At 47.7% G+C, this 16,599-nt stretch overlaps 1 protein-coding gene across 2 annotated transcripts in view; it reads right to left on the bottom strand.

Moving 5' to 3' along the window:
* Rrp12 (ribosomal RNA processing 12 homolog) overlaps window positions 1-16,599 on the bottom strand; it is a 36,790-nt gene that overhangs the window by 741 nt on the left and 19,450 nt on the right. Inside the window, exons 15-33 of one of the 2 annotated variants that reach the window (XM_048338551.1) lie at window positions 16,397-16,518; window positions 13,654-13,718; window positions 13,399-13,561; window positions 12,814-12,968; window positions 12,526-12,593; window positions 11,912-12,005; window positions 10,418-10,576; window positions 10,212-10,292; window positions 9,921-10,026; window positions 9,591-9,698; window positions 8,692-8,849; window positions 7,343-7,434; window positions 6,765-6,932; window positions 6,471-6,646; window positions 6,159-6,284; window positions 3,641-3,690; window positions 3,007-3,067; window positions 1,641-1,708; window positions 1,228-1,310 (exon numbers count right to left, since the gene is read on the bottom strand). In XM_048338551.1, coding sequence (XP_048194508.1) covers window positions 1,228-1,310; window positions 1,641-1,708; window positions 3,007-3,067; window positions 3,641-3,690; window positions 6,159-6,284; window positions 6,471-6,646; window positions 6,765-6,932; window positions 7,343-7,434; window positions 8,692-8,849; window positions 9,591-9,698; window positions 9,921-10,026; window positions 10,212-10,292; window positions 10,418-10,576; window positions 11,912-12,005; window positions 12,526-12,593; window positions 12,814-12,968; window positions 13,399-13,561; window positions 13,654-13,718; window positions 16,397-16,518 — 2,103 coding nt within the window. Of the gene's footprint in view, window positions 1-1,227; window positions 1,311-1,640; window positions 1,709-3,006; window positions 3,071-3,640; window positions 3,691-6,158; window positions 6,285-6,470; window positions 6,647-6,764; window positions 6,933-7,342; window positions 7,435-8,691; window positions 8,850-9,590; window positions 9,699-9,920; window positions 10,027-10,211; window positions 10,293-10,417; window positions 10,577-11,911; window positions 12,006-12,525; window positions 12,594-12,813; window positions 12,969-13,398; window positions 13,562-13,653; window positions 13,719-16,396; window positions 16,519-16,599 lie in introns of both variants that reach the window. The other variant, XM_048338550.1, reaches the window with a different exon arrangement.

Below are 16,599 nucleotides of genomic sequence, written 5' to 3'. Positions count from 1 at the left end.
GCATGCCGTGCCCTGGCCATTCCATTTGGGCACAACCCCTCTGGAAACAGCCCTCCCTTTGGCTCTTCCTCTAATGTACATACAGAGGTCAAAGTACACTCTGTCCACTCATCTTTCCACTTAAAGACAACTTTTTTTCAACAGGCTTCTTGTGGTTGACATTTAGAACCCCATTTCCCTAGGAATAATTCATTTTCAAAGTGTTCCTACACATAGCATTTCATATAGCCCTCACTTCTACAAAGAACCATGCTTAATGACCCTGACGAGAGGGGAAAAGTAAATTACACAAATTAAAAGATGAGGAATGTGTAGACTAGACACACACACACACACCATACAACCTGTGAATGACATAGTTTGTGATTTAAAAAAAATACCAGTAGGTACCAATCACATGTAGGTGGCATGTTGAAAAACCTAAATAAAAGCTGGCATGAGTGGGAGACAGTGAAGGAGGGGGTGGTACTGTCCAAATAGAAATGTACTCTTTACTTGACTTACATAACTGTAACCCCTGTATGCATCACCTTAATAATAATAATAATAATAATAATAATAAAAACAAGTAAATAAAGCACCAGGCATTGGTGGTCATGCCTAACTACCCAGAAGGCTGAGATCTGGAGGATCGCAGTTCAAAGCCAGCTTGAGCAAGAAAAGTCCAATTATCTCCAATTAACTACCAGAAAACGAAGTGGAGCTGTGGTTCAAAGTGGTAGAGCACTGGCTTTGATAAAAGAGCTCAGGAACAGGACTCAAAACCTGAGTTTAAGCCAGGGCTGCAAATAAATAAATAAAAATAAAGCTGGCATGGAGGCTGAGACAGAAGAATTTCAAGTTTGAGGCCAGCCTGGACCAGATGGTAAGGCCCTGCTTCAAAAAGAAACAAATAAAACCCATGCTAGGCGCCGATGGCTCGTGCCTATAATCCTAGCTACTCAGGAGGCTTGAGATCTGAGGGTGGTGGCTCAAAGCCAGCCAGGGCAGGGAAGTCTACGTTAGACTCTTATCTCCAATTAACCACCAGAAAACCAGAAGTGCTGCTGTGGATCAAAATGGTAGGGCCCAGGCTCTGAGTTCAAGCCCTATGACGGACAAAAACGAACAAAAAAAAAAAACACAAACTGAAAGTCAACACCTGAAAGAGGCATGTGTAATGGAGTTGAGGGCTAAGTCTGAGAAAAGGAACCTGGATCTCCCTACCCACCCGGCCCACCACCTTACCTGCGGTTGAGCTTGGTTCTGTTGAGTGGGATGTAGGCATAAGGATCAAGCCGGCCCTTCTTCTTCACGTCACCCTTTGCTTTCTGCTCACCCAGACAAAGAGACTGTTCAAGTTCTCTCCCAGAAACAGTGTATGGGGTTTCCTCTTGTTTCTCCACCTGACTTGACAGGCCCTCTTGTCTACCCCTCCCTTCCCATCATTCACTGCCTCAGAGGGTCCCAAAGATCTGTGGCCCTGGAAGGCCATTCATCAAGGCCCTCAACTTCAGAGGCCAACAAGACCTGCCGGGCCTTCTTCCTAGGCCTTTTTTGATACCTAAAGGTGGCTCTCCATGGTGATGGGCACAGCTTCTCTGCCCTCTCCAGTAGTCACACAATAGAAGAAGACCCTATGTTCCACCCACAGCTCTTACCTTGGCCTTGTATTCGGCCCCAGGTGTGGTCTTCTTGGTCATGGGGCGATGAATGCCAGTGCCTCCAGCTGCAGGGGGAACACAGAGACTAAGAGTCAGACTGAGCCAGAGCAGCCTCACTCTGCAAGGTAAAGGGCACCTATTCTCAAAAGGCTGCTGGGGAGCAAGTGCGCAAAGAAGAGAAATTTGGTTCTGAAAGCAAAGATAAAGTCCTCCCTTGAGGAGGTCTGTGACAGAATCCTCAGAGGCTGATCAATGACCTCTGAAAAACATGCATTCTCCACTGATCCACATTCTCTGAAGTTACACAAGCTCCATTTATTGTGGGAGAAAGCAAGAATATTATTGTCAGACAGGCCCAGGTTCAACACCCTGCTCTGCCACTTATAGTTCTAACCTCAAGCAGGTCTCCTAACTTTTTGTTGTCACTTGATCTAGAATAGGGCATTTTAGGCTTTCCCACCTCTTTCTCATTCAGGCTTCATATTAACATGCTGGAATATAAAGGTAGCTATTTATCCCTTTGTACAGAGTTAAAAACTGCAACATAGAGATTCAGGTCTTTGCCCAGAGTCTGCTGTCACTTTTGGCTTGTATTTCATCCAGCCATGGGTGGAATCTGCAGTGACCAATGTGAGAAACTGGAAGCTTAGAGGGGCAGCATGACAAGATAAAGTCACACAGGCAAGTGGGAGCTGTGCACATAGACCTGTACCCGGGCCTTTCAGCCATCAATTGGAGTAGTTGCTTCTAAGAAGGGAAGCTGGCTAAGATCAGAAGAACTACAAAGTTCTCCAATGGGGTTGGGATATTGCTACTAGAATCAGAGACTGCGCCAGGAGGCCTGATCCTCCAGGCGCACAGCCAGGCTCTCTAAAGCAGGGGCTCAAGCAGCATCTTGGGAAGAGGGAAATAAAGAATCTACCCTGATACTCCTAGAAAGGGAAATAGCCTGGGAACCCAGAGATAAGACTAGAAGGGGCCCTATGGCCAGGCCCCGTATTAATCCTCCTGTCAACCATCCACACAGGCCACCTACAAAGACTCAGGCGAAAGCTTTTAAAGTGAACAAGGAAGTGAAGAGCTCCCAGAAAAAGGGCCAGGCTGCCTTATGAGAGTGGGTGGATAGAAGGGGCCAGGCTCAGGAATGCCATTGAACACTGGAGACTCCCATGTCTAGACCTCACATTCAGACTCTCTCACCTGATATTCCCCACTCAGTCTTGGGTGTCAGACCAGCTAGTCTGTGGAGATGTCAACTTGAGCACAGCCAGATCATGCAAGCTCAGGGCTATGTGGCACCTCCTGGCACCACCTCTGACTGTTACAGATGACAGGAAACTTCACATTTCAAGAGAAAACTCACCTTGATACTGGGGGGGCATTTCCAGCTCCTCGTCCTCAGCTTCTTTCTGCCACTTAAACTTCTTCTACAGAAAGCAGTGATAAACAGGGAATTCATAAGCAAGGGCTTGTGACCATGCTCATGAGAGATGTTGGACGAGCAGCAATCTGCATTAATTATGAAAGGTCCTCTGTGGAGCCCTTAATCCCCCCACTTACAGAGGAGGAAATACAGAGCCAGAGGGGTGGACAACTCCCACAACACAATTAGACAGTGGAGAATTACTGCTAGATCATATCCTAAGCACAGAATTCAAGTCCCCACACCGATCTCCATCCAGGGCTACGAATGCAACCCTGATACCCTGACATCAGAATAGTCTCAGCTTTACTAGCAGGGAGGTAGAGACACGGTTATGAGGACAACCTGCTAAACACATAGGACACACAGGGTTCTTCAGAGGTACCTAAGCCTGTACGTGGCCAGCTGTGCTATATCCTCTGTGCATGCACCCATACTCTCCTTAACAATCCACTATACACATCCTTGAGGACCCACTGGGCATTCAGGGAGCAGGGCAGCTGTCAAACACATGTGAGAGGTGAGGTGGGGGCTGAGATGCTGCGAATTCCAGGCTGAAATCAGAATTACTCACTTTTCTGATGCCCACATCTTCCATCAGACTGGCCATCTCATCATCCTCTCCTGAGTCAAAAAGAAGGGTAGGCCTGTGAGCACTTCAGGAGTCCCTAAACCTACTCTTTCCTCCTGTCTCTTTCTGCTTCACCAGGAAGAAAGAGTACAAACTCTAAGCCAGATAACTACCTCAGATTTGTGTCATCTCTCCATAGGAGATGAAACCACAGAACACAGCTACTACCTTCTCTCCGACCTCACAGAGACAATGGCTCCCTCACAAATAAGGCTATTTCTGAGAATATAGCCATTTCTAGGAGTGGGTTGGTGGAGAATGGATCTTGCTATATAGCTCAAATTGCCTCAAACTCCAAATCCTCCTGCTTCAGCCTCCCAAGCATTGGGAATACAGGTATACCCCACCTCACACAGCTTTGGTTTTTTTTCCTGTTGTGCTGGGCATCAAACCCAGAGCCTCACTCATGCCATATCAGCACTCTACAACTGAGCTACATTGTTAGCCCTGAACATGGCTTTTTAAAGAAAGCCTTAAGATTCCTAATGAGTCAACCTCAGTCCCATACCGGCCAATAAGGCAGTGTTATCAGAAAGAGTATTTTACTTAAAACTATTTTGTGCCCTTTCTATGTGCAGGCACCATGTAGGATACTAAGTATAAGGCCTGAAAGTTTCTTTCTAGAATCAGTGGCTCATGCCTATAACCTCAGCTACTTGGGAGGTGGAGATCAAAAGGATTGTGGTTCAAGGCCAACTGGAACAAGAAGTTCACAAGCCCCAATCTCAGTCAATAAATTGGGCTCTGAGTAGTACATGCCTATAATCCCAGCCATGTAGAAGCCACAGGAGGGAAGACAGACCATAGACTGAGGCTGGCCTTGGACATAAACACAAGACCCAGTGAGGAGCTGGGAACTCATACCTATAATCCTAGCCAGCTACTGAGAAGGATCTCAGTTCAAAGCCAGCTAGAGCAGAAAAGTCCACAAGACTACATTTCCAAGATAACTAGTATAAAGTCTAGCATGGAGGCATGGCTCAAAAACAGTAGAATAACTGCTGAGTAAGTATAAGATCCTGAGTTCAAATTTTAGTACAGGTGGAGTATGGGGTGGAGGGAAGATTATGAAACTGATCAGGAGGAGGGAGAGATTCAGGCAAAGTCAAGCAACAACAAAGATACACTAAAGACAGCATATGTAGGTGTTGGAATGTGTAGCTCAGTGGTGGAGTGCTTTTCTAGCAGGTGTGGGATCTGGGTTCCATCACCAGCACTACAAAAAACAAAACAAAACAAACAACTCAAACATATAGGCTGGGAAGATGGCTTAGTGGTAGTGTGTTTGCCTGGCATGCATGAGGACCTGGGTTTGATTTCTCAGCACCACATACACAGCAAAAGCTGGAAGTGGCACTGTGGCTCAAGTGGAAGAGTGCTAGCCTTGAGCAAAAGAAGCTCATGGTCAGTGCCCAGGCCTTGAGTTCAAGCCCTAAGGACTGGCACACACACACACACACACACACACACACACACACACACACACACAAAAAACAGAAAAGAGAGTGTGTGTGTGACTAAGTGAGAATAAGGCTCGGTGGCTAAGTACCCTGGGAAGGCCACAAAGGACCTGAGCTGGACCCTAAAGAACAGAAAAGTTGCTGGGGATATGGCCTAGTGGCAAGAGTGCTTGCTTTGTATACATGAGGCCCTGGGTTCGATTCCCCAGCACCACATATACAGAAAACGGCCAGAAGTGGCACTGTGGCTCAAGTGGTAGAGTGCTAGCCTTGAGCAAGAAGAAGCCAGGGACAGTGCTCAGGCCCTGAGTCCGAGGCCCAGGACTGGCCAAAAAAAAAAAATAAATAAATAAAAGATAAAAGAACAGAAAAGTTTGAGCTGAGTGTCAGTGGCTCATAGCTACAATCTTGACAACTCAGGAGCTGAAATTTGAGGACTGTGGTTCGAAATCAATTTGGACAGACAAATCCAAAAAGACTCTTACCTCTAATTAACCAACAAAAAGCCAGCAGTGAAGCTGTGGCTCAAGTGGTAGAGCACCCATCTTGAGTTTAAAGCCAAGTAAGAGCACAAGGCCCTAAGTTCAAGCCTCAGTACTTCTAGATGCCCTGCCTGAGGGACTCAGACAATACAGGACACTGGCAAGCTGGGAGGGCCGCAGAGTCTGGCTCTCCCTGCCTCTACGTAAGCTTCTGGGGCTCAGTAAATTTGGCGAAAAAATAAAGAGGATAGATGAAGGAATAAACAAAAGAGAAGGGACACTAAAGGATTTTGTTTGAATTACATGTGTACTCTAAATGAAGACATAGATAAGCAGACATAGATAAAGTGTGAAAAATAAAAAATATTTTCAAAATGTGGTTTATAAAGTTGGAGAAACTTAGAAAGCTGCAGCCCAAGAGTCAAGCTTCTCAGTCTTAATTTACCATTTACAATGGCCATTGTAAATGAACCCATGAGTAAAGTAACCAGCTGCCTCCCCAAATGGGCACAGTCCTACCTTTAGCACCTTCATCTTCCTCCACCTGGTCACCTTCTTCCTCCTCCCGAATGATCAGCCGGCCATCAGCGCTCACCTTGAAGCCATGATCCTTCTTCCTGCCCCGGTCTGGCCCAGGCTGTGTGGCTGGTGAGGCAGTTTGGCATAAGGTGTGTGTGGGAAACACGCATCTCTGCTCCTAACTGGGGACCAACCTCTCAGCTACTGCTACTAGCCTCCCATAGAAGCCACCACCACCTGCCTACCACTCAACAGCCCAGCACCAAGGCAAATTTGTTTACTGAGCTCATGCTCCAGCCACTTCTTGCTCACCGAGCACTCGCTGGGCCACCTTGGGATCCAGGAAGTTGAGAGGCTCATCCCCACTCCCTTCCTTCAACCAGGCCCGGCTCCTCTGTTGTGCCAGCTTCCGCTGTTCCTTGTCTCGGCTTCTTTCCTCCTTCTCATTGTCCTCTTCATCTTCAGAGTCAGCCAAAATCTCCTCAATGCTAAGGAAAGAGAATCCTTGAGTCAGAACACTCTTGGGAGACATGGGTCAACAAGCAATGCCTGGGCGAGATCTGGGCTAGGAGACACAAAGTCCCCAGGACTCTGCTATGGTCTCACCTGTCGCCTTTGCCCTGGGCAGGCTGTTCCTCCTCTTCCTCTTCCTCTTCCTCCTCCAAAGCAGCCTGGTTTAGAGCTCGGTGCTTCTTGGCCCGGGTCTCAGCTTTCCGGATGTTGACCAAAACCTTGTGATACTCCTCAGGCAGCAGCCCCTTCACCAGCTCAAATCTAAGGGCAGTAAAGAAGAAATGGGCTGACAAGAGGTCCTGGCCAGCTGGGTGCTGCTGGCTCAAGCCTGTAATCCTAACTACTCAGGAGGCTGAGATCTGAGGATCCCAGTTCAAAGCCAGCACAGGTAGGAAAGTCTGTGAGACTCTTATCTCTAATTAACCACCAGAAAACCCGGAGTGGCGCTGTGGCTCAAATGGTAGAGAGCTAGCCTTGAGCTGAAGAGCTCAGGGACAGAGCCCAGGCCCAGAGTTCAAGCTCCATAACCAACAACAACAAAAAAGAGGTCTTGACCAGAGAACACTTGCCAGAGGCAGGTGTTCAGGAACTCTTTCCTGAAATCCCTGGAGGAACCAAAAAACATCAGTTCTGCACCTGCTCCACCCGACCCCCTATTTAAGTGTACAGACCCAAACTTGCGGATGAATTTGGTGAACAGGTTCCGAAGTTTCATACGGAAGTGCCGACGCATGTCATCTGACAGTTTCCCAATGGCTTCCATCTGGCAGGCAGAGCACCAGAGTGTTAGGAGAGTGGTGTGCACTCTATTCTGCCTAGCCTTCCTTGCTATCCAGACCAGACAGGGAATTCCAGTAGCCTTGTTCCTGGCCTACTCCTTGGCCCAATCATACCTACAGAAAAGCCTCATCTTTTCCCCTAGACCATCCTTCATGACACAATCCCAAGCCCCTCCAGGATAATAGCTTTGGTCTTGAATAGTGGTTGCTTGGCACTCTACCTACATTCTCACACTGGACCCTTGACAGATGCTGTCAACCCACTTTACAAGAAAGAAACTGAGGCACAGGGTAGTAACATGTTGGCTGAGTGGGCCACAGAAGCTTGAGATTTCATTAGATCTTCCCAATCCTATGGAACACAAGCCTTCTGATCCCACATGTCCCTCTGCCCGGCTACACTGTTCATCCAGCCTGGTTTGGGTGACATCTGTGAGCAGCAGATATTATCTGCAAGAACTTCAGTGAGACTGGGGAAACAGGCCCCCCACCCATCTTTTAAAAGGCTTTAATAAAGTCTAATAATGCCATGGCGGATCCCTGCCCTAGCCACTCTATCCATTTTCCTAGTTAGGGAGAGGCAGAACACGTTGATTCCTACCCGTCCCTTTCTGTCTTAAAACCAAGGCCAGATCCAAAGAGGATATAAAAAAGAAATCTAGAGGTCTCATGACTTGAGCGACCTGGAATCTGAAACAACTGGCAGACTGCACAGAGGGTTAGCACACAGTCCAGCTGGCTGCAAGCCTTGGTTAGGCTCCTGGGATAGAAGGGTCCAGTGATCTAATCTAAAGGGCTCTTCAGACCCTTCTGTATCCATAGTAGGAGTGTGCAAGGGTGTCTTTCCAAAACAAGCAGGTGGAATATCCAAGGTGGGAAAAGAAAACAAAAGCAGTAGCAAAAGAGGGTCCTAGAGGGAGAGGCCAGAGTCAGTCTTGAGACTCACTATATGACCTTGGAAATCTTGAAATCTCTAGCTTCCATTTCTCTATCTAAATAATGAGTGAGTCTGCCTACTGGTCCTTTTGCTCTGTAGTAGATTTCAAGCTTCCATGGGGAAAAAATAAAGGGTGGCGTAAGGTAGCCTGGGCACCATCCCCTTGTCTGCCAGGTTAGCTTACTCCTGTGAATCTCTTCCAGGGCTCCTTAATGTCCTGCTGCTGGCAAAGAGCTGTTAGTAAAAACTCAAAAGTTGCTGGCACCTCAAAGACCACTGTCACCATCTGAAAGGGGACCCTTACCACCAGTTGCACATGCTTGGCCAAGTGCACCACGTCCATGACCACCACAGCCACCTTGATGAAGCCCAGTGCAGATTTGACCACATCTCGGGTGCGGGAGGCCAGCAGCAGGCACACATTTTCTAGTAGCTGCTCCACTGTGCTGGACCCCATCAGTCCTGCAGCATAGGGGCCACTGTCAGATACCAGGTCCCACCCAGAACCAAAATCACTGCACAAAAAGCAGCAGCTGCCATCTGCCCTTGCCAGATCAAATACTATAGACAGAAGCAAACATATGGAGCTTTCCCATGTGCCTGACACAGTTCTAATTCCCGTCCAATGAGTGCCACCAGGGAGTGACCTTATATTCATTAAACACTCCATGGTGAGGGCTACTTCTCAACTTCAGAGAAAGGAAACAGTGGTTTCAAGAAGCTAAAGAGGCTCAGCTTTTTTCTGTTGTTGGTGGTGGTTGTGAGGCTTGAACTCAGGGTCCTGGGTGCTGTCCCTGAGCCTCTCTATGCTCAAGGCTAGCATTCTTATCACTTGAGCCACAGCGCCATTTAGTTTTTGAATGGTTAATTGGAGATAAGAGTCTCACAGGGACTTTTCTGCCTCGGCTAACTTCGAATAGCGATCCTCAGATCTCAGCCTCCTGAATAGCTAGGATTACAGGTGTGAGCCACTGGCACTCGACTTAAGAGGCTCAAAGTTTTATGTGGTTGGTAAAGGCAAAACTAGGACTATGATCCAGACATTGGCCTTCCTTCTTCGGCCCACTCTGATGGGATGGCAGGGTAGCAGGGCTGCAGGCTAGGGGTAGGTAGGATAGGTTCTGGCTCTACTTCCTAAATCCTGGTACCTTATCCTCATTCTGGTACCTTAAGGACTTCCCAGAGAGTCAGGCAAACACTCACCTTTAAACTCAAACAGGAGGTGGGTCAAGGCCAAGATGCTACAGCTGACCATAGTCACTGCACCCACAAGGCCAGGGTAGATAAGGATGAGGTAGCGCTGCAGAGCCTCTAGGGGAAGAGACAAGGACAAGTCATATAAGGCTCCCAGGGAATAGGGGTAACGGGGGTGGGGTGGGAGATGCATGCCAAAGAGAAAAAACTTGGTCAGGACCAGGTCCAGAGCAGAACAGAGTTCTCCAACTTGGTCCTTTGCCCAGCAGTTTGGAGGGGTGCTTCCACACAGGCTGCACGCAGAGGCCACCCACCCCAGTTTGCAATCCACAGACTCACCCTCTTGGTTGGGGCCAAACCTCAGGAAAGCATGGCCCATCTCCACCAGCAGGGCAAAAGCATTCTTTCGAGCACCCACTGACACCTCCTTGGTACACAGGATCACCTGGCCAGACAACATTATTAGTAGACACCTACCTGACCCAGTGCCCTCATCACCCAAAGCATGAGGCATCCATATGCCCAGGCAGCAAATCAAGCCCACCCTTACCTCACTGGCCCCAAATCACAATAGGTCCTTGGAAACCCTACTCCAGGGACCCCTCAAACCACCTCCTACCCTCCCCTCACCTCTGGGATAAGGGCAGTGATGAACTCCTCGTGCTCAGCTGACAGCTTCTTCACAATATGTATGAGGCACTTCAAACGGGGCTGCAAGCAGAGAGAAAACACCCAGGGTCCTCAGTGCCACCTTCACCCACCTCAAGCTCCCCAAGGACTCCTTTCCTGGGGTAACTCATTCTCAGTCAGCCGAGCTGTGGCCCCCACATCTTTACCCTTTTAGCAGGTGAGGACGTGCTTCGCAATGAATCCAGAAGTGTCTTCTTCAGGTCATCTAGGTGGTTCTGCACAAACTGAGCCCCAGGGCCCTGAGAGCTGGCACACACCTCCTCCAGCACTCGGTAAGCCTTCTTCTGTACCCCATGGGCCTTACTCTGCAAGAAGCATACGGTAGATAAGAACTAATAAAGAAGGGGATTGGGCTGCAGCCCCACTTACACTGACATTCCACATGCCCTAGAAGGCATTCAGAAAAAGCTGGCCCTGTCCCTCTGGTATGGTATCCATGAGTCTGAGTGAGATGTATGATGAAGTTGGAGGCAAGACTCATTACTATTTCTACCTCTCCATAACATGCACTCCAGCATGAACTGGTGGTACCTGAGAATACCAAGGAATGTGTGCCTGCTGCTTCCTGATTGAAACATTTCCCTCTGCTTGACCAGCTCCCTTCAATTCTGAAGGGGCACCCTGGGATGCCCAATTTCAGAAATCCAGTGGGGGCTGGGAATATGGCTTAGTGGCAGAGTGCTTGCCTCATATACATGAAGCCCTGAGTTCAATTCCTCAGCACTACATATATAGATAAGGCCAGAAGGGGTGCTGTGGCTCAAGTGGTAGAGTGCTATCCCTGAGCAAAAAGAAGCCAGGGACAGTGATCAGGCCCTGAGTTCAAGCCTCAGGACTGTCAAAAAAAGAAAGAGAAGAGAAGAGAAGAGAAGAGAAGAGAAGAGAAGAGAAGAGAAGAGAAGAGAAGAGAAGAGAAGAGATCCAGTGCGAAGACTTTTTTTGTTGTTGTTGTTCTGAAACCCTCGGGCTGAGTTGTAGTTCAGTGGCAGAGTATAGGCTTACTATGCACCAAACCCTGGGTTTCAAACCTATCACTGGATGGAGGGCAAGGCTGGAGGGGAAGAATCTATCCTAGACCCTATAACAGCCTAAAGTGGCTGTAGTGAGGGTGAAGATGGAGAGAGTAGGCGAGGAGGATGAGGTCATAGAGACTGAGACAGTCCTAGAGTAGGAGCAGGCAAAGAAGCAGGGCTTTTGTTCAACAAGACACTTTAGCAAGTGAGGCCAGAACACAGCTGTGCATTTTTGTCATTTTGGACCTATATGACAGGGCAAGGAGGATGGGTACAAGGGGCAGTCACTATAGGACAAAGCAGATGGGACTTAATCTGGGTGAAGAGCAAGTGATGAAGACAAGACAGGCCCCTTGGGGCTGGGCCTACTGGCCTACTGGAAAGAGTGCTTGCCTCATATACATGAAGCCCTGGGTTCAATTCCTCAGCACCATATATATAGAAAAGGCCAGAAGAGGCGCTATGGCTCAAGTGGCAGAATTCTAGCCTTGAGCAAAAAGAAGCCAGGGACAGTGCTCAGGCCCTGAGTCCAAGCCCAGGACTGGCAAAAAAAACAAAAACAAAAAAAAACAGGCCCCTATATTCCTAGAACCCCATCTCCCCACAAGTGAAGTGTGTGGAACTCACCTCTAAATAGGGGCGGATGGTGGAATATAGCTGGCTGATGGCAGCTTCATCAGCATGAGGAGCCAAGGCTACAACCAGGTCCAGGACAGACAATCTGTTCAAAACAGGAGGCAGGGTGGGGCTAAGGGAGCCTGGAGAAGGGCAAGGCTATCATGTTCTTATGTTTACCAGCTATAGGAATGTGGGAGAAGTCAGGATCAAGATAGGGGCTTAGAAGCAGTTTCTGAACAACCACAGCCAGCACCTAATCAAGATTCGTTATGTACTGGGCACTGCTCCTGGTGAATTCTAAATATATCCCCTTCAATCCTCACATAAGCTTGTTGTAGGCTCTATTATGCCATTTTACAGAAGAGGATTCAGAGGCATAGACTGGGTAGTAACTTGTTCACACTTACACAGTGGTGGGGCTGGGATTTGAATCAGGCAACGTATCCTGTGTCTTTGCTCACCTCTATCAGGCTAAAAGGCCTAGCAGAAGGAATCAGTTTGGCCTCTTGATAGAGCTGGGACATTCTCACAATCTCAAGGAATTAATTCCAGGGGGTCTGCTGGATATCTATCTAGCTCCCTGAGATACCCCATTCAAGCAGGGAAACTCTTGAGAACATTACCTGGTGAAGTCAGAGCTGGCAGGGTCAAGCACCTTCTCGCTGGCTTTTTCCAGGAAACCATTCACCAACTGGCAGTCCCCAGAAGAGAGAAAGACAGATAACCATAGTAGGAACTGCATACACAGCTTAGATGCCTTGAGTCCAGCCTGAGCCACAACTGCTGTGTGTGGCCCTCTGTTCTCCAAATGACAGAGGCCTTGTGAGTCTGACAGATGAGTCCTCAGCCTTTCCAACATGCCCAACCCATCAGAACCCACCTAAGAGCAATCCCCTTCCACAGCAGCTCACCTGAGATTCTGTTATAGTAAGGTAAGTTTTGATGGTTTCCAGCACAGCCCGACGAGGGGCTGGAGTGTCCCCCTCTGCAATAGGCTGCCCGTATAGGTTGAAGAGGATTGGCAGAAAGTTCTTGGCAAAGCGACTTACTTCGGCACGGTCAGCATCTGGCAGGATGTAAGTTTGTATCAAAGGGATAGAGCTAACTCTGTCTCAGTGGTCACTGGGGTTCCTCTTAGGGGATCCTATTGAGAACCCACAGTGTTTGGAACTTGTGTGTCCTAGGAAAGGATGAGGCCGGGCACATAGAATAAGGTACTACAGTGGTCAGGGTTGCTCTGGCTCCTGTGCCAGTCCTCACATTGGCTACACAGATCCCCAGTGACTGTCAACACACAAGGAATAAGAGTGACAGGGAAGACCATTGCTAGCTACCTCTTAAGACCCAGCTGTAGCACAACCATAGTGTGCAATGAGCTACAGAAGGTGACTTCTGCAGGCTGGGCTGACAATGAACCACACACAGCAAGCCAGCAGATGAGAACAGGAACCTGTATCATTCTCTTATCAGCTCCCTACCAAGGTGTTCAAGCATACCTGTCTCACAGCCCTTGGTGATGAGGGTGCGCAGGGCCTGGCACACAGTGACTCTCAGGTCTGGGCGCTCGCTGATGGCTGTGCCCAATGTCCGTGCCAGACCTTTGAAGGAGGCAGCCACATCAGTGGGCCTTGTGCAGAATCCAGGCAGGAGGGTCCAGATCTGAGGAAGGAGTAAGAAAGGAGAGTGACACCAGTGACTCACATTCCTACATGTCTCTCCTCCCCATGTCCTCCTCCTCAGCTAACCCTTACCTGCCACTGCAATGTGTCATAGATCTTGGACTCCACTGTGCTGCCTGCCTGGGCAAGGTCCATTGCTGAAATGTGTGACAAAAACATGGTATGATGCTCGGAACCTGCTGACCATTGGGCCTCATTATATCAAAACCAAAAGTCCAACAGTAAGGATAGGAATATGGGTGCCATCTCCCATAAATTAAATCATAGCGTTTCTTTTTCTTTTGTCGGTTGTAAGGCTTGAACTCAAGGCCTGGGCCTCTGCGCTCAAGGCTAGCATTCTATCACTTGAGCCATATCATCACTTCCAAAGCACTTTTCTTTTGGGTCATGAGCTTGAACTCTGGGCCTGGGCGCTGTCCCTGGGCTCTTCAACTCAAAGCTAGTGCTCTACTACTTGAGCCACAGCATCACTTCTGCTTTTCTGGTTGTTAATTGAAGGTAATAGTCTCATGGGGACTATTCTGCCTGGGCTGGCTTTGAACCATGACCCTCAAATCTCAGCCTCCTGGGTAGCTAGGATTACAGGCATGAGCTACCAGTGCCAGGCTCATACACTTATTATTATTATTTTTTTTTTTTGGTCCAGTCCTGGGCCTTGGACTCAGGGCCTGAGCACTGTCCCTGGCTTCTTCCTGCTCAAGGCTAGCACTCTGCCACCTGAGCCACAGCGCCCCTTCTGGCCGTTTTCCATATATGTGGTGCTGGGGAATCCAACCGAGAGCTTCATGTGTAGGAGGCAAGCACTCTTGCCACTAGGCCATACTCCCAGCCCTCATACATTTATTTTTAAACACTAAAAACATAGTTATGGAAAATAGAAAGATGGCTCTCCATAGTCTGCCCCCTAAGATAACCTGTCTCCCAGAACTTTCTTACTCTTCTTTAAGCACATATGTACATTTTAAAACATAACCACATACTATACATGTATCAATATATAACACTGTTAACTGAACTTAAAAAAGGCCAGTCCTGGGGCTGGGACTCAGGGCCTGAGCACTGTCCCTGGCTTCTTTTTGCTCAAGGCTAGTACTCTGCCACTTGAGCCACAGCACCACTTCTGGCCATTTTCTATATATGTGGTGCTGGGGAACTGAACCCAGGGCTTCATGTATGGGAGACAAGCACTCTTGCCACTAGGCCATATTCCCAGCCCAGGCTGGTAACATTTACTGAGTGGATTCTATGAGGAAGTCTGTTTAATTCAGTTTTCATTTAACCCCACAAAGTAATTATCCTGTTTATCTTATAGACAAGGCACAGCCCCTAGTGAATTAAACAAATGTGCCTAAAATCCCCAAGGTGCTCTTAGGCTAAGTTGGAATTTAAGTCTAGTCTTTTAATTTACAATCTAATAAATTGTCTGTGTCTACCTACTGGTCTCTTTCTTTCTCTAATTCAATCACTTGTTAAGTTATCCATTCATTCATTCTTTCATTCATTCATATTTCTCTTTCTTTATACATACAGCATATCACTCTAGCTCTGCTAGAGCTAATTTAAATGGAACTCTGCAGAGGATGTATAGATTGTATCAGATTCCTTGCTATTGGAATCCACAATGCTAGGAGCATCTTTGCTTCCATATACACATATGTGTACTAAACAATTTCTTCAAGACAGGTGCCTAAATGGAATACCACTAAAAAATATGTAATCTCACCAGGTGCTGGTGGCTTCTGCCTATAATCCCTCAGGAGGCTGAAGTCTGAGAATCTCCATTCAAAGCCAGCGTAGGCAAGCAAAGTCCATGAGACTCTTATCTCCATAGTACATAAACATATATATAGTGGTCTTTCAATATCCATAAGGGATTAGTTCTAGGAAACCCATGGATGCCAAGACTAAGAAATGCTGAAGTTTTTTTTATACAAAATGATGTGGTATTTGCATGTAACCTACACATATCCTCCCATACACTTAAAACATCTCTAGAATACTTGTAACACCTGAGAGCATTAATCCAGCTCTGCAGATGCAAAACCCAAGGATACAGAGGGCCAGCTATAATTATAAACAAACCTAAAATATAAAACTTTCTTTTTTTTTTTTTTTGGCCAGTTATGGGGCTCAAACTCTGGGCCTGGGCACTGACCTTGAGCTCCTTTTTGCTCAAGGTTAGTATTCTACCACTTGAACTACAGTGCCACTTCCAGCTTTTTCTATAACTAAGTAGAGATTAAGAGTCTCATGGACTGGGCTGGCTTCAAACCACAATCCTAAAATCTCAGCCTCCTGAGTAGCTAGGATTGTGGGCATTAGCCACCAATGCCAATTTTCTGTAAGTTTATCTCCAAGCTGGGTGCCAGCAGCTCATACCTGTAATTCTAGCTATTCCAGGAAGCTAAGATCTGAGGATCATGGTTTAAAGCCAGCCTGGACAGGAAAGTCTGTGAAATATCTCCAAATAACTACCAAAAATCCAGAAGTGGAGCTATAGCTCAAGTAGTAGAACACTAGCCTTGAGCTAAAGAGCTCAGTGATAGTACCCAAGCCCAAGTTCTATCTCAATGGTGTCCACTAGAAAGAAAGGGCACAGTTTCCTGTGATCCAAGGGAGGAAAACAAGACCCAGGGAGCAGAGGTTCCTGGGGAAGGGTCCTCTAGCACTCATTGACCATGTGTTTAGCACATATTCTGCCCAATGTGCTGGAGGCTGGTGTACTGGCCAGTTGGACAGAGCAATCAGCTGATCCCTTCAGCTGAGGTTCTGTATAGTGGAGGGCCTCGGGCTATACCAGGGAAGGGCTTCATACCTTTACTCTTCAGAGTGTTAGCCAGTGGCAAGAAGTAAGTGGTAAAGAAAGCAAGCCGTGTTTCTCGTACGTGGTCCCGGATGACAGGCAGCAGCCAGCTCCGGGGAAAATCCAGAGTCTCTCTAAGAGTAGGAAGGGAAGGACCCAATGAGGAAAAGGTGACAACATAAAGGCCCTTAACAGAGAATTCAGTGGACCTTTCC

The sequence above is a fragment of the Perognathus longimembris genome, chromosome 2, assembly GCF_023159225.1.
Source record: "Perognathus longimembris pacificus isolate PPM17 chromosome 2, ASM2315922v1, whole genome shotgun sequence".
Taxonomy (NCBI): Eukaryota; Metazoa; Chordata; class Mammalia; order Rodentia; family Heteromyidae; genus Perognathus; species Perognathus longimembris.
This window is presented reverse-complemented; position numbering and strand designations above follow the sequence as displayed.